Genomic DNA, 26310 nt, shown 5'->3' with positions numbered 1-26310 from the left:
TATACTCTTTCTCATTACACAAACAATAGCAAGTTATCTACCTGTCTGCATCCTGACTTTTACACTTGGCGTATTCTAGAGTCTTCTATGTTAATGCACACAGAGCTAATTCTTTTTAACGTCTACGTGAGATTCCATTTTATGAATGAATGTAACTATTTTAGTTCAGAGATTTTAAGAGCATTTTGGTTTTTTCAACCTTTTGCTGTTTCAAATAATGCTGTAATGTACATTATTACACACTGACGCAAGAGTATCTGTAGGATGAGTTTCTAGAGATGGAACTGCTCAAAGAACATACACATTTTCCATCTTAACAGATACTGCTGAATAGCTCTTCGTGGAGGTGATGCGACTTTCCACCCCACCAGCAACACGAGGACCCATTTCTCTACCTACGCCCTTATCAATACATTGTGTTATGAAATTTTATCCTAATGTACAGCTGTTCCAGAAACCTGCCCCAATAAACCTCGCAGGTTCCAAAAGGACACTCCGTTAACTCTGTAACCCCAGGCTCTAGCACGTTGTAAGCACTCAAATGTTGTTAAATGAATGAATGACCAAGCAAAAGGGTAAGAGATTTTGCACCATATGAGAGGTTTACTTTTAATATAGGGACCAATAAAAGTGATTTAAATATTAGCAATTTTCCCTTTCAGAGAGGGAGGGAGATAGGGAAGTAAGAAAGGACGGATAGATGGATTGCCTGTGACCTAAAATGGCTTCTCCTAGAGGTTTTTACAGAGCAGGAAAGATTCCTACCTGCTGCAAATACTTAAGTATTGTCCTACCTTAGAGTAAGGATATAACCTATCTTCAAAATGTCAACAAAGCTGAAGGGCCTCCAATGCAACTCCCAAAAGAACAGCAAAATTTCTTCTCTGAAACAGGATATTGAAGCTCCTCATATCAATATTCTTTTTACACAACCTCCCAAAAAACTGACTCTGGTTGTGTATTGTACACAATCACACAGTTGGTTAACATTTCATTCATCTACTCCTGTACAGTACCTGGCATAATTAATGCTAAAAATCTTTCAATGAATACAATAAACACTGAACTCTGCACCGCCACTGGCCAGCATGTGTTTGCCATGCTCTCTGGTGCCCCTGCTTTTCACTATAACAACAGATAACAACACTTATATAGCACTTAGCATGGACCACGCACTCTTCCAAACACACTGTATTTCCTATATTAACTCATTTAATACTCACAACAACCTTGTGAGGTAGAAACTATTATTATCCCCATTTTAGAGATGAAAACCTGAAGCACAGAGGAGCTAAGTAACCTGCCCAAAGGACACAGAGCTAAGTCAGTCTAGAGACAGAATTTGAATGCAGGCAGCCTAATACTAGAATGCCTCCTTTTAACCGAGTATCTTAATACAATGTGGTAACTGCCCAGATAGAGCAGTACACAGAGTGCGTGTTACCAAAGCACAGGCTTTGAAATATACTCAGTGTACACCTCCATCAGAGCAATTATCACACAGTATTAAAATTATCTGTATACACATCTACCTGCCCACTGCAAATTCAAGTCTTAGTCATCACTGTGCCTAGTACTACTGGATTCAATAAATTCTCCAACTGGGTTTTCGGTAAGAGGTGGACTAACAAAATACCATTTCTATTCCTTGAGTTTGCACTTCGTATGTGGTGCTTCTGCTCCTGTGTGCCACCATGTGCTAAGACCCACCTCCTCCAAGGCAAGATCTGCTTCTCATATTGTGCTGCTTCCCTAGAGCTGCGGGCTAGACCTCTCAAGCTGCCCTGGGTACATTCCTGAAGTCCTGAACCACCACAGAGACCCACGCCACCATTCCTAGTGGGTAAGGCGCTAGCAGTACAGCTCCTATCCCCTAGCAGTCACCAGCCTGGATCATTGGTTCTCATCAGGAGCGCAGAGTAACTCGAGCCACTTGCCAACCCATCTCTCCACTGCTAAGACAGGCGCTTTCTGCTATCAGGTTGCACAAATGCCTGGAAACCTTATACCGGGGGTGAAGGAAGAAGCAAGAGGGGAGACAACGCAGCATGTGGTACCCTGCCTGCTTCCATTCACCACTTGGGGCCACAGAGACCGAGGAGGCCTAATTCCCTCACGGCAAAGCTTTGGGACCATAAAGACTGTGTGGTGAGATCAGCACCGGCATACAGCGGAGGTCAGCATTCACTGGAGTGCAGGACACATCCCCACCTGCCTCATTCTCCAAATAGCTGGAACACTACCTCCTCTTTAATGTTCTTGTGGAGACAAAGGTCTGAAAAGCACGATTTATTTCATATGTTTAAATGCAGAAGTATTTCAAGGTGAACTGAGCTAGAGTCAAGTCTAAGCTTGAAATCCTTCATTCTAAGCCTGAATGAGAATCCACTACTACTCAGCAAACACGAGAAGACTATTCCCTGTTTGTTGAACCCTATCCCTTTACTTCCCACCAAGTCTCAGTCGCAGTACAGTCACACACCAGAGATGAAGAGCATTCACTCAATCCCGCGCTTTCCACAAACACAGGGGTTAAGTGAAACTAAGGGCAATTAGGGCTGCCAAGATGCAAACACCTATCAGGAACTAAACCTTCCTTTCCCACAATTCAACACCAAACTTGGTTCACTGAAGAGCCTCCTGACAGCAGTGACATGCAAGCAGGATAAACCTGGGTATTCTGGATATGTCTGGGATAGAGGATGTCACACTGAACAAAATCATACTGCAGTTACGATTCTACGTGCAATGACTCAAGGCAGATCCTGAGTACTCTTACTAACTCAGTGACAATAAGGGCATCTGACTCAAAACGGGCCCTGCTAGCACAAAAAGACAGGACCAGGAGCAGCTGTCTGGGGCAGGTGGAGCGCTGAGGATGCCTAGCTTTTACTCAAACATCTTTAAAAGGTATCATCAGTCAGGGATTTGTAGGGGACTCATGTGAAAGAACAGAGATGCAGATGAAGTCTCCGACCCTCTGATTCCAGGATTCCATAAAAACGCAGACTCATACTTTACGAGACCTTGTACTGATCAGAGTCATCCCTACCAAAGACATTTGGACACTTAATCCTAATTCCAGAAACCTAACAAACTGAGAAAAAAACTACAAACTGATATGAAGTGATCTCCAAATACAGAGAAAAGACAAGACAAGTATAGCACAGCAGGCATGTGGATACTACCGCATGAGTTTTTAAAAGAGGATGGAGACAATTTTATGTAGGTGCTATCTCTGCAAGGATACTGAGACAACTAAGCACACTGGTTACCTCCGAGGAGAGAAACTAGACAGCTGGGAGAAAGCAGAGACTTTTTACTCTTCAACCTTTTGCATATTTTGAATGATTAATCATGTGACTATATCATACACTTAAAAAATAAATATAAATGGGGGGAAAACCTCCATATAATAAAGTCTCAGAGAAGTCACACCAGAATAGTAAAAAAGACTAAGAAATGAAAAAAAAAGAAGATTGGCAACATGTTAGCTCAGGTGCCAATCTCTAGAAAAAAAGACTAAGAATTCAAAGATTCTACTTAGCTCTGAAGCCTCAAGCTTGAGCTTACTGCTTGCTCTCACATACGCTCTCGGAGCCTCAAATAACCCATCCATAAAAACGAGCACATCAGCTACTTCACTGATCGAAGCAGAGCGCTGGTCCAGACAACTTCTAGATGCCTTCAGCTCTCACAATTTCATTCTACCCTCCACTATCAATCCACTGAGTTATCTACTGTTGATCCATTATTTGATCAATAATAAAATTCGTGATGGGATAACTTTGAGGCAAAAAACTAACAAACAACAATAACAAACCACCATACATAGAGCACCAAGTATCCCATTGAACTTCCCCCAACATGCACTACAGGGAAGTGAAATAAACCCATAGTCTCTGAGACAATGCTTGGCACATACAAGTACACGATAAATCTTAGCAAAGTCCCAATTCAAAACGCTGGCCAGATGCAAATTACTGACGAAGGAAACTGCGGTTCATGTTAACTTCAAGTTCTACACAAATCAACAGTCAGGCTACAGTAAAGTGTTCCCAACACTAAACAGACGGCGTGCAAAGACAATGAAGCACGAACTCACTCCATTCCCTACAGTCACGCCCTATGGGCAGAGGGGCAAGAGACCCAAAGGGAACGGCCCTGGATAAAGAGCCACGAGATCCGGGTAGAAGCATTGGCTTTGCCACTTCCCAGTCAGGAGGCTTAGAGAAGCGTATTTCCACCAGGGGAAAAATGGGGAGAATCGCCGCTCTTTGGGGTTGTTGTAGGGAATAAATAAAGACCTGCGTCAAAGCATTTTCTAAACTATAAAACAGTATAAATTTAAGTATTGAGTATTATGTGCAATTTGAGTCACCATGCTTCAAACCCAGAGACGGTGATTAGAGAAAAAGCAACAAAAATTTTTAAGAAGATTTTAAAAAACAGACTGTATAAAGGTTGACATTTTTTTCAACAAACATTTCCTGAGTTCTTATTATAATATATCCCTGGCACTGATGGAGGAGCCAAGCATACAAAAATTAAGAGTGCTCTTGCCTTTAATGAAGTAAAAAGCAGTGGGATACAAGGCAAGAGGGCTTGGAATTACAATAAAAGAGCTATTATATATTGAACACCTACCATGTGTCAGGCCCTGAACTGAGCACATTACACATATTACTTCTTCTAATTCTTACACGAGTCCTATAATATGTTTTACAAGGGAAGAAGCTCAGGCTTAGAAAGGTTAAGTGACAACCAAGATCACACAGCTATGATGTGGAAAAGCTAGGACTCCAACTCAAGTCTGTCTACAAGCCCATTCTATTTTTTCTTTTTCTTTCTTTTTTGTTTTTGTGAAAAAGACTGGCCCTGAGCTAACATCCTCTGCCAATCTTTCTCTTTTTGCTTGAGGAAGATTGGCCTGAGCCAACACCTGTGCCCATCCTCCTCTATTTTTTTATGTGGTATGCCACCACAGCATGGCTTGATGAGCGGTGTGTAAGTCCACACCCAGGATCCAAACCCACAAACCCTGGGCCACTGAAGTGGAGCATACAAACTTAACCTCCAGGACAGCCCCTGCAAGCCCATTCTATATTTTATAATCTTGAGTGGGAAAAACTTTTCTAAGCACGACACAAAAAAACAGAAACCATTAATGAAAACAGTAATAGACCCTGCTACATTTTTTAAAAAATTAACCTCTGATATAGTAAATGAAAAAGCAAAGTGCAAAAGAATATGGAGAGCATGCTAGTGTTTCTGTAAAAAAAAGGGGGGCAGGGGCTGGCCCAGTGGCACTGTGTAGTGGTTAAGTTCATGTGCTCTGCTTCAGCAGCCTGGGGTTCATGGGTTCGGATCCCAGGCACAGACCCATACACCACTCATCAAGCCACAATGTGGCAGCATCCCATATACAAAATAGAGGAAGACTGGCACGAATGTTAGCTCAGGGCCAATCTTCCTCACCTAAAAAAACGGGGGGGTGGGAGAGGGGCACCGAGAATAATACCAGAGTCTAACAACAGGGGTTAGTTGTTCGGTGAAGCAGGTATAGGGCAGATGAGTAACAGGGGTAAGAGGAGGACGATTCACTAAACACATTTTTATTAATTTAGAGTCACAACATTTGCTTATGGAAAGTAAAATGCAATAGTTCAAATTTTGTTTAACTCTATTTCAAAGTTACTTGACTTTTTTTTTTTTGGCAGAATGATACCTATTATAATTTCTCAAAGAGCAATCGACGGAAAACAGCTTCAGATACTCTGAATTAGACAACTGCTTAAAACAGGAGGCTGGACCAGTCAAATTTTTTAGGTTTCTTCAAACATCTTGGATACTGTTAAACCAAACAAGTATTTACTATTTGCCTAAAACTAACACTGCAGAAAACAATTCACAGTGAAGCTAAAATCCAATAAAGGTAAATGATTCCTACACCAAGCTCAGGAAAATGCAATCTTATAAAGGTTTCTTCAATCAGGCGGCCCAGGATTAAAAAGCAAAGCCTACAGAGTAACACTCTAAACTCCTAGAGGGAGAGATGCCAAGTAAGCATAAATGAAAACTGTACGTACACACAGACACGTGGGTGTCTGTTAATCACGGCATTTTTATGCAACTGACAAAAATCACAATCTGTGATAAGCACCTTTCTGAAAGGCTTCTGCTGTACGTAGGCAACATGCAAAAGTTAACCAATTGATCTCCAACACTGCAAGACACAGAAAGCTTGAAGCCAAAACGCTGTACCAAAAGGATCTAGTTAATATCACAACAAGCCACTAAAGACCTTTAACACAAAGGAGAGGGACAAAAGATGTGTCTATAATGCATAATGAGCAGTAGCTGGGGACAGGGAGGAGCAGCCAACAGAAATATTCACTTCTAAGCCCCGACAGAGACCTTTTAAAGATGACCAGCATCACTTCAAAGTCCGAGATGATACCAAAATTAGCCAGATCAGCTTACTGAAAGAAACGAGCCAGACCATGGCTTCAAGTATGAACACAACAGAGAGGACACCCAGCAAATGTGTATGTGAGCAGAGCAAACACAGACGCATGTGAAGCGGCCCACACAGCGACGGCTGCACGGCACCACTCTCCATTCTGTAAACAAGGCTGCCTCGGCCTCTGCTGACACGGACAGCAGACCAGAGTCCCGCTTCAAAGCAAGCACTACCAACTCGCTGTAAGCTCTGCCAAAGCTCCCACTGGGAGAGGCAGCCAGCGTGGAGACTTCCCAAAGCGCCAACAAAGTCCTCAAAACCCACTGTGCCAGCCGCTGACAGTGACAGTGTTCCTGGAAATTTGTATGAGGTGCAAACCAATGAGCTAAGCTTTGTGGGTGCTGGGAGCCACCACAAAGCATCTCCCAATTTTGCCAGTTCTTGCTTTGAAATCACACAATCCCACAACCCCATTCCCTAGAAACTAAGAAGTAGCAGGTGAAAGCTGTCAAAGGCACGTATTCAGACTGATGAGGGCACAAGCCAGGCTGATTAGGGGATAAGCAACCTTGCAGATTATTTTGCAAAGGATGGGGGCGGGCGGGGTTGAGTAGTAAGAAAGTAGGGGAGGGAGCTAAACAATCCTGCCTTCTACCCAAAATTATTACCACCATCCTCAGAATTTTTGTGGAGCACTGAACTGCGGAAGAAAAAAAAAAACGGAAAAGAAAACTTTAGGCTGTAAATGTGACTGTATAAAAATCCCCAAGAGAGGATGACCTATGAAACTAAGCCCCATGCAACAAGGGCTAACTATGCAGCTGCTTTTCTACTTGCCTAACAGTCCAAGAGAAATAGAGCAGGCGCAGAGAAGCCCACCAACTTCCAGGAAAATGGAACCAAAGTCCTCTTGACTCAGGACAAACCACATACCCCTGAAATAAATCTCTAAATCAAATCCATATAGGTCTGCTGTGGAAATCATTCTGGCTGACAGCAATTAACTCCCCCTCCTCCAAACGGCTGCCCATTTGCAGAGGAAAAAGCTGCTCAAAATAAAGCAGTTGGAAGAACTTCCCATGAGCCTCTGTTCCAAAAGTGTTCCAACTCAAGCAGGAGCTGGAGCCCACATTCAAACCCCACCATGTCCCCAGACTATGTCTGCAGTTACACTAGCTCTGCCCCCAACCCAAATCCCAGAGCTGAGAATCCCAGCTACCCCCGCCATCCCTCCCAACAAAGTATGCTTTGCTCGTGGTATTTACAAGAAGGATCTGACAAAATCAATGCAGCCAAAAAGAAAAATAAACAGGGTACCTCCTCAAAAACCACATTATTGGAATAAAATATCCAATGCTCAGTGCAAAACCTCCCTCAGCAAAGGAGAAACCAAGGAACCAGCCTTCTCACGGGAAAAATCCCACATACCAGGATATTTTCTGGGGACTTAGGTCCCTAAAAAACCAAGTATTATGGTTGAGCACACCCATGTAGAAGTCTAAACTTCAAAGGCTCAGTTTCCACCCTTGGGAAAATAGGTTTTAAGCAGTTACTCAACCATTATCATTTGGCAATTCAAAATTGTCATCTACTTCATAAGTGGTATTTATCATGTGTCCTGTGCTTTGAATCCTCAGCTGAATTTCTAAACGCCACGTATGTGCAGGACACGCCAGAAGGAAGTGATATTACTGGCTGCTCTCTCTCTCATTCCCTTCTTAGAACCCGCTTTATCCATTCAGAATCCAAAAAGCCAGAGCCACTACCAAGTATACACATTCACCTTTACAGAGGCCCCTAAACTAGCAAGGGGAGTCTTGAGGCTGGCGAACAGGCAAGGATTACACAGGAGCACGAATCAGAAGCTGAAAGGGAAGGCGGCAGGGAGAAGGAGGGCCAGGGAGAGACGGTTCCCGCAAAACACTTCTATGACTCCAACTCCAACGCTGAGACTTAAAAGAACTGTATCAAGTTTCCCCATTTTCAAGCATATCAATGAGAGATCTGAAAACAACATGTATTTTGCGAGGTGTCTCAGTTCGGTATTTTTCCTGCATCCATTAAAACAAGCTACAAAAAGCTATAAAAGCTTATGAAATTCATTGGTTAGGAAATTAAGGTCCACAGTTGATCAAACAGGTTTAGTCTCCAATGGTGGTAACATATCTGAACTGCAACACTCCAGAATCCCTCGGCAGCACTGTAAAAGGCAGACCAACACACTGCTCCAATGAACTGGAACAGGTCAGCTCTAATTGCTCCTTACTTGTGTGGTTCCTCTATTTTCCTTAACTACACCATCACAAAGGCGCTTTTTACACTTACACACGTGCACTCAATTAATATCTGAGCACAGGAAACTAAACATCAGGTTGCCATGCCCACCCAACACATTTGGCAGTTGAGTTCCACCCCAGCTTCTGTTTTCAAAGACCCCTCTCTCACCTTTAACCCTGATATCAATGGAAAGATCAGGTACCATTCACAAATCGCACAACACCCAGTCTTCACAGGAGCTGGACAGCAGACCCAGGGCCAGACCCCCCCAGGGAAAATCTGGAGAAACAATTACAGCCATGTGCAAGCCCCAAGTGAGGAGCGGGAAGACAAAGTTCAATTCAATAAGAATGACGGTTTCTTAACTACTCGGACCCAGGCACAGTGCTAAATCCTTTGGATCCCAAAGGAGCCCCTGATCTCATAGTCTGGGTAGTGGTGGAAGGGCGGACATTTGAACAAATGTTAATCTAAAAAGTCCTAAGACAGAGCTATGGGCATAATGTTTTGGAAACCAGCAGAAATGTGAGAGGGATGGGAGCAGACACAAAAGGCATCCAGGAGGAATCAGGATCGCAACTGATTCCTGAAGACTGAGCCTTACAAATGTGAGGGTGACGTAGGCAGGAATGTCAGGTAGAAGGAACAGAAAGAAAAGCGCAGAGGGATGACAGAGCCTGGGTGGCACAATACGCTCAGGAAGCTACAAGCCCCTTAACATGGACTTGGAGGTGGAGTGTAGAAAGAGATGAGACAAGAAAGGCAGACAGAAGCCAGGCCAGAGGACCCGGTAGGCCAAAGAAGAGAATGGACTTTATCTGGAAGTCAAAGACAAGCTATCAAATGATTTTAAGCTCTGTTAGATAGATGACTCTGTTAGTAGTCTGGCGGGCGGGTGTGAAGAGACTGGAAAGAGACCACAGGAGATGGAGGCAACCCAGCTCAATTTCCACAAACCAAAATGAGAAGAAAAAGTGCCATCTATTTGATGCAATATATGTAACCAACAAACCTGATAAAATTTGAAACACAAATGACATTTTCACAGTTCCTGCATCCGTATACCACTATAAGAGCCAGTGCATCTGTCACCCACACTCCCAGGAGAGATCCCACAGGGTCCATGAAACGCCCACCTGCTCCATGCAGGGACCGTGATACTTCCGCAGTCCTTTTAGTCCTTAGCACAGAAGTAAATGTCTCCTCTTCCTCTAACTAGAGAGACCACAATGACCACGTCCGATCACCTCCTCCACCCAGATGACGAGCAAATTAGGTTTCCCGCTTGAACACACTGCTCATCTCCAGGAGTTCACAACTCTGGCACTTGATCAATCAGAAACCTGTCAACCACTCCATGCTGATCAAGCAGTAAGCAGGAATTCATTGAATGCTGTTTAGCAGGTTATGAGGAAGGCAAGAAATAAACATTTACTGCTGGGTTCCATGATAGGCACTTTAAATAATCTCAGTTACTCATGAGGGCAGCTCATTAGAGTATGGATTAATTCTCCCAGTTCACAGATGTGTAAGCAGGAGCTTAGATGTGAAATATCTTGCCAAAGGTCATTCGGGTGGTAAGTGGAGGAGCCAGGATTCAAACCCAATTATGAGGAACTCTAAAAAGTGCTTCTTTTACTACACCATACTTCAAGTATATACAGATAAATATAATTACAGATTAAAGCTGCTAATAATAATAGTAATAATAACACTATCTCCCCTTTAAAAATTAAGAGGGACCCCATATTGTACAATCTCGAATTAAGGGATTACTCAGACATCACAATTGAGTGATCACAACCGGAATATCCAAATACTAATAAAAATAGTCATTCCTGAGCATTAGTGACCAAAAAATGTTTAGACTCAGGTCATTAAAGCAATCTGGCTACACTCCAGGGAAATGTATCAAATCCTCCACACACTTTCCCCTCAGAGTCCCTGAGACAGTGTTTGAAAAAACTCATGGCTGATTGCTTGCTCGCTCACTCTCTCATGCGCATGCTCTCTCTCTGTCTCTTGTAAGTGATTTCCCAAACTACTTTACCCACCCCCCCACCCAAATTACAGAAATATGTCGGGGATTCACATGGCAGTTCTGATCCGATTTGCCCCAATCCTGGCTCAAGCAGCTTTGCACCACCCTCCTAACTAGATCAGTGCCAGCCAATGGGTTTATTCGAGCTGATCTATGATGGATTAGACAATGAAACCTTAGCCGTGTAAGCTGCCTGCTTGTATTGGGGCTGGAGGAGAGAAGAATAAGAAACTCAATACTCCTAGGGGCCACCTAAAACAGCAAACACACTCGCCTTCCTCGCTCCATCTGTTTGCTCATGCTCCAATTACTGCCATTTCCTTTCCATCATCTCTGATGCTCTTCCCTCCTGTCTCTGAAGGAAGTGTACGTTTGCCCCAGAATAAAGACATTTACTACATTTTACAAATGCATCAGCAAACACGCAAACCAACCCGCTCACTAAAAGGACCCTCTTTACTGTCTCCAGCACTACTAAAGCCTGACATTGAAGTGGTGGCCTGAGAGATGTCAAAGGGGAGGTCCGCCAGCGACACTCTGGTTCACACTGAGCACCGTGAATGTCTTTCTCCACGGCCCTCCAATCTTGAGGCCTGTCTGCACCGGTCTGCTGTCTATCAAAATGAAAGTTAAATCTCTAGTTAGCATCTTCTGTGTTCACATGTCAGTGTGATAGCGAAAAAAACAACAAGGTGGCTAGAAAATGGCAGAGGGAGTTGGGAGACAAATTCAACTCAGGCTACTCCCTTGAGTCACCCACAAGAATAAGGCGACTGTGAATTCAGATCTTACTTTCTCCTTCTCAAACACATTTTATAAAAACGTTTTACATTCGTAGTCTTCCCTGCGAGGCTTGACAAAAATGTGTGATTTTTATTGTGACTCTGCCTCAGTTTCTCCATCTACAATATTTACCACTCTGGTAGTGTTATAGGCTGAATGTCTGTGTCCCCCTGGCCCCCAAATTCGTGTGTTGAAGCCCTAGCCCACAATGTGATGGTCTTTGGAGGTGGGGCCTTTGGGAGGTAATTAGGTTTAGATTAGGTCACCAAGGTAGGACCCCCAGGATGGGATTAGCGCCCAGAGAAGAAAGGGAAGCTCACTCGCTCGCTCGCTCGCTCTCTCTCTCGCCCCGCCCCCCAGCTGCTGGCACCCTGGGAAGGCCATGTGAGCACACAGCCAGAAGGCAGCTGTCTATAAGCCAGGGAGAGAGCCCTCACCGGACACCCAATCTGCCAGCACCTTGATCTTGGGACTTCCAGGCTCCAGAACCATGAGAAATAAATTTCTGTTGTTTAAGCCACCAGTCAAGGCTTTCTTGTTATAGCAGCTCATGCAGACTAAGACAGATAGAAGTGAAAAATTCAATAATTTTAGTGAGATACTGCTCATGAAATTACTTAGAAGGAAAGCACATTATTTTTACAATGCTACCCAAATGACAGCACTAAAGACCCAAATCAGAGTCCAAAGAGACATCCACCCAGGAGGAAAGAAACCCCAAAAAAGCAAATGAGAAGATAAACTACTTCAAGAAATACAGCACCCACACAGCACTTACAAGCTACTGGAACCCCTTCCCTGAGACCAGGGAGAAAGTCTTCCTACTTCTAGAATCAACAGCCAATACGAAGAGCTGCTGCGTCCACTTAGCTGGCCTGGATTCACGGCAGTTGGTCAGCTATGTAAGAATCACATACCAACACTTCGTTCCCATAAAGAATTTTGCTGAAAGCTATAGGTAATAATTAAGGTGCATCCTGCCTTATACAGCAGCTACATTCCCAGAGAGTTGCACAGAAATTGAATTTCTGTTAAATTGTATATATGCACTAGAAAAGCTGACCAAAAGAATTCATTCCTAATATGTTTTATAAAGCCCAGTTTTCATATATACCAGACTTGCTTAAAGTAAAATGAATGACTTACTCCAAAAGCTTAGCAGCTAACTCCACAGGGTCCAGCTTTAGAATCCCCAGTTTAGAGCTGCAGCTCCATTTAGTAAGTAGCCTTAGGAAACTCACCCCAGGAAATTACTTTCTCCTGTAAAAAAGGGTAAGCCTTTGACACTCAAAAGATCAGGGAATTTCATGAAGGTGCTCTCACCCCTGAATTTCATGATTTTTTATACCTTTGTAAAAGGTAAATTTCAACTTGAACTTAACAAGCATTGAACACTTACTATGTACCCAAAACTGTTAGATATTATGAACAGTATCCTAACCATTAGAATAAGTACAAAGAAAATATAGCTCCTGTCTTCCAGGAGCTTACAGTCTCACTAGGGAAACAAAGACAATAAGCCAATGCAGGGACAATACAAATGATGTATAATTAAGCATCGACACCACAGGAGGCAGGCGGAGGGTCTGACTGGTGGGAACTAACCCGTCAGGGGAGGCTTCCTGGAAGGAGCTGGGACCTCAGGAAAACTCCATGTGTGTTACGACGTAAGAAAAAACCAGTTTTAAGCCAAACCCACACACCAAAGAGGTGGCTACTCCAGTTTTTTAAAGTGTATATTTACACAGGGCATACAGGCACTTCTACCCCACTGATACGATCTCCTTAGACGGCCTCACCCCTGCTGGGTCTGCTCCAGCCACACTGCTCTCTTGCTCTCAGACACATCAAGCGCACTTCTGTCTCAGTGCCCCTGCACCCACAGTTCCTCCACCTGAACCCTCTTCCCTCAAATATCTGAAGGGCATTCCCTCACTTCCCTCCAAGGTCACCCATCAGGGAGGCCTTCCCTGGCCACCTTCTCCATCACTCTCTGTCCTTCCTCTGCTTTATTTTTCTTCTTAGCACTTACCACCACGGAATAATGGCCATTAATTTCTTTACTATCTGCCTCTTTCAATGAGAATACTAGTTCCATGAGAGCAGTCTTTGTCTTGTTCACTATCATATCTCCAGGCTCTAAAACAGTGCCTGGCACATAGCAGCTGCTCAATAAACATTAGTTAAACGACTATGAAACATTCTATCATTATTATCAGAATGATACAGCAAAGTCCTACAGGTGCAGGTCACCTAGGCTTCAATTTTATCTTTTCATGAACACTATTTCTCCTCGACTCCTGATTATACCTCAAATTTCAACCTCCCCGTAAAGCCTTCCCGGACCATTTCAGGGAGAAAGTCCATCTCCTTGTTCTGGACCACTTTAGCTCTAAACTATGCAATGCTTTGTGATGGGCAACTATCCTGCAGTATCTCTTCTTCTGTTCCTCTGGAACTTATCAAAAAAAAAAAAAAAAATCACACCTATACACACACACACTTTTTTTTTTTTTTAACTTTTCACCCATTTCGTTTACCCCTCTAGATTGTAAGCAGCAAGTACCTTAAGGTCAAGGAAATTGACATATTTTTTAAAAGGTAACTTAGAAATCATCCCGTATAAACACTTTATTCTATAACTAAGGAAGCAGAGGCCCAAAAAGAAAAGATCTGGGCCGGCCCTGTGGCGCAGCAGTTAAGTTCGCACGTTCCGCTTCTCTGCAGCCTGGGGTTCGCCGGTTCAGATCCCGGGTGCGGACATGGCACCACTTGGCAAGCCGTGCTGTGGCAGGTGTCCTACATATAAAGTAGAGGAAGATGGGCATGGATGTTAGCTCAGGGCCTCAGGTTAGCTGAGGGTCTTCCTCAGCAAAAAGAGGAGGATTGGCAGCAGACGTTAGCTCAGGGCTAATCTTCCTCAAAAAAAAAAAAAAAGAAAAGATTTTCGCAGAACCATACAGCTAGTTGAAGGCAGGGGGCTAAATCAATGATGATTTGAATACCTGTGTGACATGGTGTGTAGGAACTAGAACAATGAGAGTGCAGAAAGTGAAAAATAAATAAAGATCCACAAAGACACAGAGTGAAAAAAACATTCTCTGTGGGATAGTTCTCAGGTGCCCATTTGCACCCAAAGGACCTAATCCACTCCTTCCTCTGCATACTCCCAAGTCCCCATACACTGCTCCATTCCCAAACACTACTATCCTTAGCCAATTTGAAGGCAACCAGCAAATAATGGGACCCAGGAGGACAGCAGGGGTGAGGGAGGTAGAGTCTATTAACCATAACCGACAGAGACAATAAAAGAATACAGACAGACACACACACATATGCACACACCAAGCAGAACACGCTCACCAGCACCCACATCCCACCTCCTCTCCTTATCATCCAAGGTTAACCCACCTCCCCTGAAGCCTCCCCATATCCCTCTCTATTTTTCCACGGCCCTAAGCTTTGACTTCTCCCAATCCCTCTGCCAGACAGAGTTCTAATGGAGAACAAAAGCAGGCAAACAAAACAAAAGAATTCAAAAATAAACACCAAGAGGGTCACTTTACCCAAATCAACACAAGTAACAGAGTGGCCTCTGCAAAGGAGACGAAGAAGCACGCAGCAAACATGCCAGGCTTCCACACAGCTCCCTCTCAAACACAGGAAGTCAGGCAGAGCCGTGCAGAGCAGGGACCAGAGCACAGGAAATCTTTCGGCGCTGCAGAGATTTCCAAGAGTGGTGTAATGGAGACAGCACAGAAATAGGAATCAGAAGACGAGGCTTCTAGTTTGAGCTTTACTACCAGCTAACTGGGTGGCCTTAGGCAAGTCACTAGTCTCTGGACTTTGGAGTCCCCATCTACAAAATGAGATGGTTAAAACATTTTGGGATTTGAATCCCCTTCCAAAAAAGTGATGAAAACTACTGACTTTCCCCCACCAAAAAGTGCACATAAACTGTTTTGCAGAAGAATCTTCCAAGTCTATCCAGGAAGAAGCCCTGGAAAAGATGATGTCTCTGGTCCCTTCTATCTCTAACATTCTACGATTCTAAGAGAATGAGGCAGATGGCTAAACAATCGCTGGTAGGTGAGCCCCACCATTTCATAGAAAGTATTTTCTGAAGAGAGACCAAATCCTACAACCTACAAACGTTTCACGGTCTTCCTCAAAGTCAAGTGACATCATCGCTCCATTTCTCATTCCCTACCCAAATCAACCAGCTTATGCTTGAGTCCACGACTCAGAATCCAGTCCTCTAACAGCTCTATAAATGTTCTTTTATACCCCAGGACATTAAAGAGCTGGTCCAAGATGCAACTGGCAAAGCACAGGAGGGGCATGTCCCGCGTCTCTCTTCAGACTCATTAGCATGCTCCATAAAGTTAATGAGACGAGCACCACGGTGTCCCAACACTACCCAACTCCTTGTACTTCTCACACTCCTTGTGTAACTGATTTAACCCACAACCCAAGCCACATCCCCTTTGGGCTCTCGAGGAGTTTTCTCGCTTTCCACCCCCTCTCCTTTATATGCCGCTGCTTCCCCATCCCAATGTGTGTCGAGGATGCCAAAAGGTACTCCTCCCTCTTGGGAGGTTTCCCACCACTGTCCCCCCGTCCTCGACTCGGTCCAGCTGCTCTCTGGGCAACAGACCCAGGATCTCCCGGCTCCCACTCCCCCACAAGGAACCAAGGAAGGGCTGGGAGAAATGGAATCCATCTCAACCATGTTCGATTTCCCCCCAAAACCTAGTCACGCGTCGTGCCCCCTCGTCCCCTCTGGAATCAGGACCCTCGTGGGCACACAGGGGTTCCCGCACCCTTCGCCTCCAGGCCGGAGCGCCCCACCTCCCAACCAGGCCCCGACCCGCCCCTCCCACCGCCCAGCCGGGACCCCTGGAAGCCCGCCCCTCCAGCCCGGGAGCCCCGGGCCGCCCCCGCGGCCACCGGCGCCCGTCCCGCGCGGTCACCTGCATCCCGCCGCCGCCGTCGGCCGCCGCCTCCTCGGTGCGCGGCCGCTTGCTCAGGCCGGGCTCGGCTCCGTCTCCTCCCGCTCCGGGCACCGGCAGCTCCAGCTCCGACTCCCGCTTCATCCCCCGGGCGGCGGCGCCGGGCCCGAGCTGAGGCGGCTGCTGCGGCTGGGCGCCTTCCGCCATCCGCCCGCGCCCCCCTCGCCTCCGGGAGCCGGGCGACCCGCGACAGGCCACCTCCCCCTGGGCCTCGGCCCCGACTGTCGCGACAGGCGGGCGCGCGCCTGCCCCCGCCCCCGCCTGCGTGCGTGCGTGCGCGCGCGCGGGCCCGCCGCCCCTCCGCGCCTGGCGCTCGCCGCGCGTCGCTCGCCGGCTGCGCGGCTCGGGGCCGCCGGCGGGTCGCGACGGGCACTCGCTCGCGCCCCCCCGCGCACACGCCGCCCCCGGCCCGGCCCGCTGCGCGCCCCGCCCGCCTCTCGCCCTCGCGGCGCCCGCCCGCCGGCCCGCGCTCGCTCCCTCACACCGGCCCTCACCCCACGCCGGCCGAGGGAGGAAGGGGGCGGTTCGGCTCCCGAGGCGTGGGGAGGGGTGCCGATTTGAGGGGAGGAGGGGCCCGAGGCAGGAACGAGCTGACTGGCCGGGATCCGCCGACCCGCCACTGTGGCAGCCCCGGGAAGGCGGGGAGAGAGAAAGGAGGAGGGAGGGACCGGGATCTGGGACTCCAGCCCGCGCGGGAGGAGGGGGCGGGGCGGGGGAACGGAGGGGGCGGTGGCCGAGCCGGCGGAGGGGGCGGGGCCAGTGCCCCTCGGCGATCTCCGCCGCCGTCGCTCCGGGCGCCCGAAAGAGGCCGAGAAGAGATCGGGGAAGTTCGGGAATCTCCGGCACGGGCGAGGGATTGTCCTGGAAGCACCGAGTCGCTGGAGTTCCAGCCAGCACGGAGGGGGCGGAGTCTGTTTCCGTTGAGGGCGGGGCCACAGCCTCGAGTAGGCGGAGCTTGAGAGGCCCGGGCGCCGGGCCGAAGAGCTGTGCGGGGTTCGCCCTTCTGGCCACGTTGGTTTCAGGCGGTGGGAGAGGCGCTCTGTGGGAGGGGACTCGGTCTGCTCACTCTCCCGCAGGAGAATGGGGATCTCCAGTTGGAAGGTTCAGGAGTGAAGCCACCACTCTATGGCTCTCCTCAGTTCTCAAAGTTTTTACTCTGATCGTAATTATTATCACATTCCTGATCATCTTAATAATATCTGCTCTTTTTAAGAGCTTTACAGTTTACACAATGCGTTCACAGACCCGTTTTGAAGCTGATGGTGTAGGCAGAGCAGACCCCAGGATCTCTGTTTCATTAATGATGAACCTGAAGATTGGTTAAGTCCTGCAGCGAAAAAGTGGCAGATCCAGATCTCAGGACACCAGATCATATTCCCTTTCTTTACACTTTGCTGCCTGTGTAACACCTTTTTGCTTACCAACTTCGTGCAATTAGAGATATTCGTGTAATAGTTTCTCTCTCGTACCAGACTGTAAGGACCACGAGGGCATCTATTTTCTCTGGGTCCATATTGTGCCCTGTACGTTAGAGGGAGACAATGATGTTGCATGAACCACCTGGATTCTACTAACTAGCTTAAACAAGTTACTTCATCTCTTTGGACCCCGACTCCATCACATTTAAAATCAGGATCAGCGGTTGGTAACCAGGGGTGATTTTGCCCCTTTCCCTCTCCGGCAGGACATTTGTCAACATCTGGAGACTTTTTTGGTTGTTAAACTGGGGGCTGCTGCTGGCATCTAGTGATTAGAGGCCAGCAATGTTGTTCGCTATCCTATGATAAACAGGACAGTCCCCACAATAGTTGTCCAGCACAAAATGTCAGCAGTGGTGAGGTTGAGAAACCTGGGTTAGATGATTTCTAAAGTCGTTTCCAGATGGGTCCGTGATTTGTCCTTTGAACTTGGGTTTAACCTGGCAATTGCTGGAACAGCACAGTGGTAACGATCGATCCCTGTGTGGGAGTCAGACCAACCCAGGTTTGAATCCAGGCCTTGCCACCTACTGCCCATGTGATGTTGGACCAGTGATGACATGAATTTCTGCCTAGAAGGGGTTTAGGGCCTACAGACCGGTTGGAAGGGAAGACTAGAGTTTTCGTAGCGAACACATTGTTTCTACCTAGGCTGTGTTATAGATCAATAAAGGTACCCAAGTTTTAGCTCTGCCACTTACAAGTCATGGTGTCTTGTAAAAGCTACTTAGCCTCTCTGTGCCTCAGTTTCTTCATCTGAAAATTAGGAGAATAATACTACCTTCCTGAAAAGATTATTGCTGAGATATCAAAGGATATCATTATCACTACCATTGGGTTTTTTAAGTTGCATAAGGTGGTTTCAGTGGGGCCGCGAGAGATTAGAATGGGCAGACAATGCTCCCCAAGTCTCCCCTTGGTGCAACCACTGTGTTGGGCAAATCGTTTATTTTCACTAAGCCTTGCATTCCTTGTTGTTAAGATAACAATAATAGTCCAGTATAGTTCTCAGGATGAAATGAGACTAAAGCACTTAGCACAGAGCTTCACATATAGGAACTGCTTAATACGTGCTAAATATTTATCATCTCCTGTGTTTAGTGATAGCAAGCTACTGATGGGGGTCCATGAGGTTGGAAAGAGAAGCCCAGACATCTCTTAATCAGCTGTTTGGGCCATTAAGTGGGAAGTCCAAGTGCTTGCAAGCTTGTTCTTGAGCTGAATTAGGCAGCCCCAGCCTAACTCAAGGGTCCCAGCTGGCAGTACCCCACAGCAGATGGGCCTTGATCCTGTTCAGAGCATTATGGCTTTGAAGAAAAATCAGAATGTTTCCTAGCAGCCTATGGAACAACAATGGCATTTTTTTTTTTTTAACCTAGGGACCTCAGTGGTTGGTTTTCAGAAAATTTGACTTTCTAAACTAGTATCTTAAGAATCCTCCTCTCCTTTCCACCTGCCTTGCCAAAATACTGAAATCAAAATGACGCTGGGCCCTTTCTGGGCTGCTCCATGACCCAGCAAGTAATGATATTTGGGATCAGGACTGCTTGTGACTCAAATTATTGTTATTCAAGTAGCACACATGTCCCCAAGAAATAGAGCAATGCGGGATAGGAATGTTTGAATGAGCAGGCAGAACAAAGAGAAACTGGACCCTGCCCTGTAAACAAGCCTTAAGCACTCAGGGAGAGAGAGATGAGAAGCCTATAAATAGTCGAAGCGGCCCAATGTGCCCATGGCGCAAAGACCAGGATCATTTCTTTCATATACATCTGCAGCTACCTGTTTGGGAACAGGTGATTATAAAACACTACAAAGGAAGAGGACAATTGAAGAATGTTTTCCTTGAGAGAATTTTTAGCTGCAGAAACTACTGAAGTCCTAATATTTATTCATTTCTCCCTTTGACAAACTGTGAGCAAAAGTGCGGGATACCAAGATGAATAAAATTGATTCCTGGTACCAAGGAGTTCACAGTCTAGGGCAGCAGGGATGAACAAATAAAAAGACAACTGTAATGCACCATGATAAGGACGTCATCTCTCATTGTGGAGGAGAACATGGCCTCTGGTGTCAAACAGATGTGGGGTTGAGCCTGACTTGGCCATATCTCTGAACTTGGACAAGATCCTTAGCATCTCTAAGGCCCAGTTTCTTCATTTGTATGACAAGCGTTGGTAGTTCCCAACCCAATATCCATTCTCCTCTTATTCCTTACCAGCAGAACCCCATTTTTGTTCAGGGCACAAATCTGCCCAGCTTTAAAAAGAGAAAGGAGGAAAAAGAGAATTCTCAGGCTCCCTGGCTGCTAAGGGTGGCCAGATGACATAGTCTGGCCAGGGAGATATAGGTAGGGGATAGTGTCCCTTCCCAACGATTAAGAGAAAACTGCAGGAAGAAAAGGCTCTTTCATCCTTTGCCCTTTGCCCTTTACCCTTCCTCCTGACTGGAACACAGATTGGAAAAACAGCCGATATCTTGTGTCCACAGTAACAAAAGCTACATGCTAGGGGTGGTACTGCGGACCCATCACAGCAGCCTAGCCCATCTACCTCTAATTTATTGTTATTTGAGCAAAATAAGTTCCCATTTGGTGCAGCCACTGTGGACAGTTTGCTACACACAGCCAAACGCAACTCCTACCTGATAGAATCTGTAAACCGAGGATAATCACAGTATCTCCCGCGGGTTCTTTTGAGCATTGAATAATGCATGTAAGGCACTTGGCATGACACCTGGCTCATAGACACACTCAATAAATGGTAACTTAGACCTTTCTACTACGTTACTCCTATTATCCTTATTAATATGACTATTCTATATGCCAAAAGCTAGAGGAGCTATAGGAAGATGGAGCTCCCCATGCCTGGGGGAGACAGGACAAGCTTCACCAAGGATGTTGTGTTTGATCTGGGTCTTTAAAAATGAGCAAGAGCAGGAAATGGGAGCAGGATATAGTTTCTGATAAAAAATGAGCAAATTCTTGTGTGCCTGAGAAGGCTTAGGAGGAGGCCAGCACTATTCACCAGGAGAAAACTCCAATAAGGAGGTGCTGGCACAGGGCTTGGAGCCAGAGGACTGGAACTGGACCAGCTGTGGTCCTCACACTGAGGCTGAGAGGTGAGTGGGTGCCCGAGCACCTAGCCACAGGGCTATTGGGGGCCATAGGATATAATCGTGTGAAAGATCTAGTCAAAAGCCGGTTATTCTTTTTTTTAAAGATTTTATTTTTTCCTTTTTCTCCCCAAAGCCCCCCCCGGTACATAGTTGTGTATTCTTCGTTGTGGGTTCTTCTAGTTGTGGCATGTGGGACGCTGCCTCAGCGTGGTCTGATGAGCAGTGCCATGTCCGCGCCCAGGATTAACGAAACACTGGGCCACCTGCAGCGGAGCGCGCGAACTTAACCACTCGGCCACGGGGCCAGCCCCAAAAGCCGGTTATTCTTAACCCCGTACTCTGGTTACCGACAGCCGTCAGACAAGCTGGTGGTACAAATCTCTGTATTTATAAGCTCTTTGAGAACATGAGCACTTTCTTAATCCCTTACTGGATTTCTGTGTCCCTAGCACCGAGCACAGAGCTTGACACAAAATGTGTGGCTATTCCAACAATCCTGAAAACATTCAAAAAGACAACCCTAGATCTCACACCCTCCCTGAAAGACCAGCTAAAGACCAAGAGCAGAGCGGATGATCTTAGAAATGCCATCTTAACCATGCCCCCTTCTAAATAAAGACAGAGCACTGGGGGCCTGAGTCCTTCCCCAAAATGTATCATCTCTCTGATCAGAGAGAGAAGAGTAGATATAAATAGAAGAGAGCATTTTCTACTCCAAAGCTTTCTTTTCCCAAAAAAGAAAGGCAGAGAATACTCTTGATAATTCATCGGCCAGAGGAAGTGGAAACCACTCCTGCCATGTGGCCGGCTGATGCCAGAGCAGATACAGAGCCTCATGAGAAACTGAGTTCAGCCAAAAAGGACCGTGTGATGTTTAGGCCTCATTAGGACTGTAAAGCCGGCCGTCAGGACACAAACCCCGCTATTGACTTTGACCTCACTTCCCTACCTCCCTCTGCTCGTGGCATTATTGAACCTGGGTTTTTCCTATAGGCCAGAACCTTGCCAACCCTTTTGCCCTTCACATAATGTGTTTGTCTGGTTTCTATTTCTGTAGTTTGATGAAGGATGATAGCAGGGTATTGAGTTGTTGTTTTTCATTTAGTGCCGTCACCGCCCTCACCCTGCCCCTGAGCCCCCACCCCGCTCTCAAGTCGGGTTTTCATTGTCTGTTTTGTGCCTTGTCCTCGATTTTTATTGCTTCCTTACAGAGTGGGGGAAGGCATTTTATTTTATTTTATTTTCCATGCTCCAGTATACATAACCTTGTGTATCCATCTTTCCTGAGAAGAATCATGTTTTAAATTAGAAATGACCTCAGAAGGGAAAGGCCGGGAATGTTCAGATAGCCACTGAGCCCCTAATGCATGCCAGGCCCAGAACTAGGAGCTTTTTTTTTGCATTTAATCCTCACAATATGTCTGCAAAGCAGGTAATGTTACATCTCATTTTACAGATGAGAAAACTGAGATCCAGAGAGGTGACACTACAGGATCAAGGTCACACAGATGGTTACTGACAAAGGAACTCTTATCTCCCTACTCCAGGTCCACTGCCCCTTTGCGCCTCACCCTGTCCTTGGGGACTTTGTAGGGTGTTTTAGTTTGAGAGGAGGATCCAAATCTCATGGGGAAGGGGGAACAAAAACAGTTTAACTTTAGAACAGAACTGTCTTGATCGTACATTCTACCTGGGGCATCAGCCCCTGGACCTTTGCTGCATCGAGGCATTGGGTCTTTATTGTCCCTACTGGCACCTGCTCAGATATCTTCCTCTGGGTCCCTGACTGGCTGTCGATATCCATCCCAGCTGGCCTCCCCTGAGCTGTCCTGTCTGCTCCTCAGTCACTGATCCACCCAGGGTGCAGCTTATCAGGGCCTCTCCAGGAAAGGCTCTGTCTTGTCGGCTTCACACCTCTGCCACGGGCATGGGGAAACCCTGGCTGCTCCTACACTGCTCCGGGGCCTTGGGAGTCTCCAAGAAGGCTGCCTTGGGCCCCTGCTGCGTAGACACATGAGGAGGCATCCATACTCCTCATACCCTTGCAGGAGAGGAACAGTGCAAATATGCCCTCAGCAGGCCTGCCTACGGGAGGCAAGGCTCTGATCTCTTCTCCCTCCAGGTGCCACCCCCACCTGGAGCTCTGTTTCTCCCTCTGTCTTCCCCAAGGCTCCATCTGGGAGGAGGCAGGAGGCAGGGGTCCCCCAGAGACCCATAGGAGACTGCAGCTCTGTTGTTCTCCTCTGTGCCGCCCTCTCTCTCCCTCAGCCCTTGCCACATCTGCCTCTCCTGGGTGGGGGCCTAGACTGGTCCTGGCTGATTCTATTTCTGGAAAAAAATCTCTAAGTTTTGTAGGGCGTAGATTTCATGACCAGAGTCATACAGAGTTTAGACTTTGGGAGTCAAAAAATACCAAGCTTTCAAAACACAGAAACTTTTCTCTCAAGCCAATGCATTTCAAAAGTCTATTTTGAAATTCAAAATCTGAGTCCTGGCTCTCCTTTCTCTTTGCATTTCCACTGTAACAGCTTTATTCTTGAAAGAGAGGGAGAGTGGGAATTGTGGAAGATACCTGGGAGCGGGGGGAAGACAGAACCTAAGTTAATATTTCTGTGGCAAAGACAGTCTCTACACCCATTCTTCCTCCTGCGAACACAGGGACACCGTTCTCCACCTGCTTTGCAGTCAGGATGGGGACGTATGACAACGTTCTGGCCAATGGAATGTGGCTAAAAGTGACAGAGGCCACTTTCAGGCCTGGCCCCTAAAAGCATCCCCACCCATCCTGTAGCCCTCTCTTTCCTCCCTGCAGCAGCTGTGGAGACCTGTGAGCTAAAAACAGTAACAGCACAAGAGGAACTGGGCCTGGGTACCTGAGTCATCGGTTGGAGGAGAGCTGCATGAGAAATGAAACTTCATTGTGTTGAGCCACTGAGGTTTGGGGGTAGGGATGGTGGGGTGGTGGCGCACAGCAGCTTACGTTCCTTACTCTGATGAATGAATACCTCCATATTGTTCTACCCCGTCATCAACAAATAAAAAGATCAGAGATTGGGAATCAAAAGCTTGACCGTTAAAATCTATGAAACTGAAGATGCATAAAATGACACCAATTCTAAGAAAAGATTAAGTAGTAGCTTTGCACAGTATTCAGAGCTTGATGTGGAAGGAGAATGATGGGAAAGAAAAGAAGAGTGATGTCTCCAATCTCTTCTTTCAACCACCCTGGCGTAATACCTGGCATACTGAGATGCTTGATAAGTAATGATTGAATGAATGAAAAATCCATTAACCTATCAACTCTGATTAAACCCAAGACATTTACTATTTTAGGTTTTACGGGGAAGAGCAAAAGAGGCAGAGATGAAGAATAGAGAAGAGGGAAAAAGGAAGTAGGGAATGGTGAGAAGGCAAGGTGGAAACAATTTTCCAGTAGACGTGCATCCTTCCCCATTCCCACCTTTATGACTTAAAACAGAGCTTATCAGCCAGAACCCCTGTAATTTTGTGCTCTACATGCTTACCAACGCACAAATGTAAGATTTCAATTCCTGTTTACTATTGGCATTAACATACAAAATGAAACTGAGCATGGAAAATGCCACCAAGAGAGGTAGGCAGAAGCCAATAAGTTGGAAAAAGCCATTCTGTCCCTAAGACTTGGAATCATGAAGACTTTGGGGGCTTCAAGGGGTTTAATAAATAGCACTTCTCTTCCCTATCAAGTCAGGAAACAATTTAGAGACAGATACAAGAGGCATAGAGAGGACATAAAAATGTTTGATTTATTACTGATAAACATGAAGTTTGAATGTGCAGCCAAATGGATGTGCTGAATTAGACAGACTCAACCACCAAGCCACGGGCATAGCTGGGAAACCGCAAGCTGCCCCCAACAGGGAGAGGCTCCTTCCTGCATGGCAGAAAGCTAACCAGAAATCCGCCCCTCAGAGTCAAGCACACTTGAAGGAAGAGTAAGGAAGGAGCTGTGCCAAAGCATGTCTAGTTCTTCTTCCCAAATCACCCATCAGATAAATCTCGCCTTCTGTCAGTCAGCTTTGGCTAAGGGACGTGGCAGGAACAAACACCTCTAAGTTCTCACTCAGTGGCTTACAACCACAAAGATTTCTTGTTCACATATCCATTGTGGGTTAGCTGTATGTCATCTTCACTCTGGGACCAAGGCCAATGGATTGGTCCATATCTTGGTCATTACTGGTCTGTGGCAGAAGGAAAGGAGGGAGAGTGGTGGACCATATGATGGAAGGGACATACCTGTATTCTCTTCTCATTCCGTTGGCCAAAGCAAGTTACATGGCCAAGCCTGCCTTCAATGGGGTGGGGATGTTTAATCCTCCTGAGGGAGAGGCAATGCATATTTTAAAATAATAATACAACCTACTACACTCCTTCTCCCAGGGGGGAAATGAAGACGTGGGATTCACTTTTCCCAATCTGTACCCAAAGGCCAAAGGAGAAGTAGCAGATGCTGTTGTTGTCACACACATGTCCCCTTGGCCTACCATGGGATTCACCTGTGGGTTCCGCAGACACTTCTCACAGTGTCACCTGCTTCCTAACTCGGACACCTGCCAGAAGGGCTTTCTCTGGCTGCAGGAGCATCCTTGACCCATGGAGCCAAGGGTTCCAGGAGCACCTCCAGGGAACCCCTTCACCAAGGAGCCACAGAAGTTGGTGTATAAGGTTCCCATCTTCCTCACCTCTCGGTAGGACAATTACAAGGTGTTTCTACACCATCGGTCAGGGGATCCACAATGAGACTGAGCCCCAGTTGCCCACAGTGGTAACTGGCTCATGAGTGTACCTTTTCCTCTCTTTCCTTCCTTTCCTGTCGTCTGTCCCCACTGCCTCACTGTGCTTCCTGAGATCATGACTCAAATAAACCACTGCATCCATGTTTCTGGATCAGGGTCTGTGTTGACGAAACCCAACCACAGCAAGGATGGAAGAGTCTCCCGTCAAAGACCTATTTCCTAATCTCTCATCATTCTCCAGCAATTCTACTTCTGCCTACTCAGACTCACAGCACAAAACAGACAGTGTGGGCGCAAAATTAATCAAAGAATCAGCAGCACCTTCCTTTCAGCGGGAACCGCCATGTTCTAGTAATTCACCAAA

At 46.5% G+C, this 26310-nt stretch overlaps 1 protein-coding gene across 24 annotated transcripts in view; it reads right to left on the bottom strand.

Moving 5' to 3' along the window:
* RBFOX2 (RNA binding fox-1 homolog 2) overlaps window positions 1-16850 on the bottom strand; it is a 264721-nt gene extending 247871 nt beyond the window's left edge. For 10 of the 24 annotated variants that reach the window (XR_011502613.1, XR_011502614.1, XM_044780517.2 and 7 more), the window contains exon 1: window positions 16538-16848. Coding sequence is in view for 22 of the 24 variants with exons in the window: in XM_044780517.2 (XP_044636452.1) it covers window positions 16538-16723 (186 nt within the window). In the remaining 2 variants the exon portion in view is untranslated. Of the gene's footprint in view, window positions 1-15130; window positions 15209-16537 lie in introns of those variants that run through there. The other 14 variants (XM_044780569.2, XM_070506959.1, XM_044780519.2 and 11 more) reach the window with 4 other exon arrangements.
* Between the last annotated feature and the right edge of the window lie 9460 nt (window positions 16851-26310).

This window comes from Equus asinus, chromosome 4, assembly GCF_041296235.1.
Source record: "Equus asinus isolate D_3611 breed Donkey chromosome 4, EquAss-T2T_v2, whole genome shotgun sequence".
Lineage (NCBI taxonomy): Eukaryota > Metazoa > Chordata > Mammalia > Perissodactyla > Equidae > Equus > Equus asinus.
Note: the sequence above shows the minus strand (reverse complement) of the source record. Positions and strands in the feature narration are given on the sequence as shown.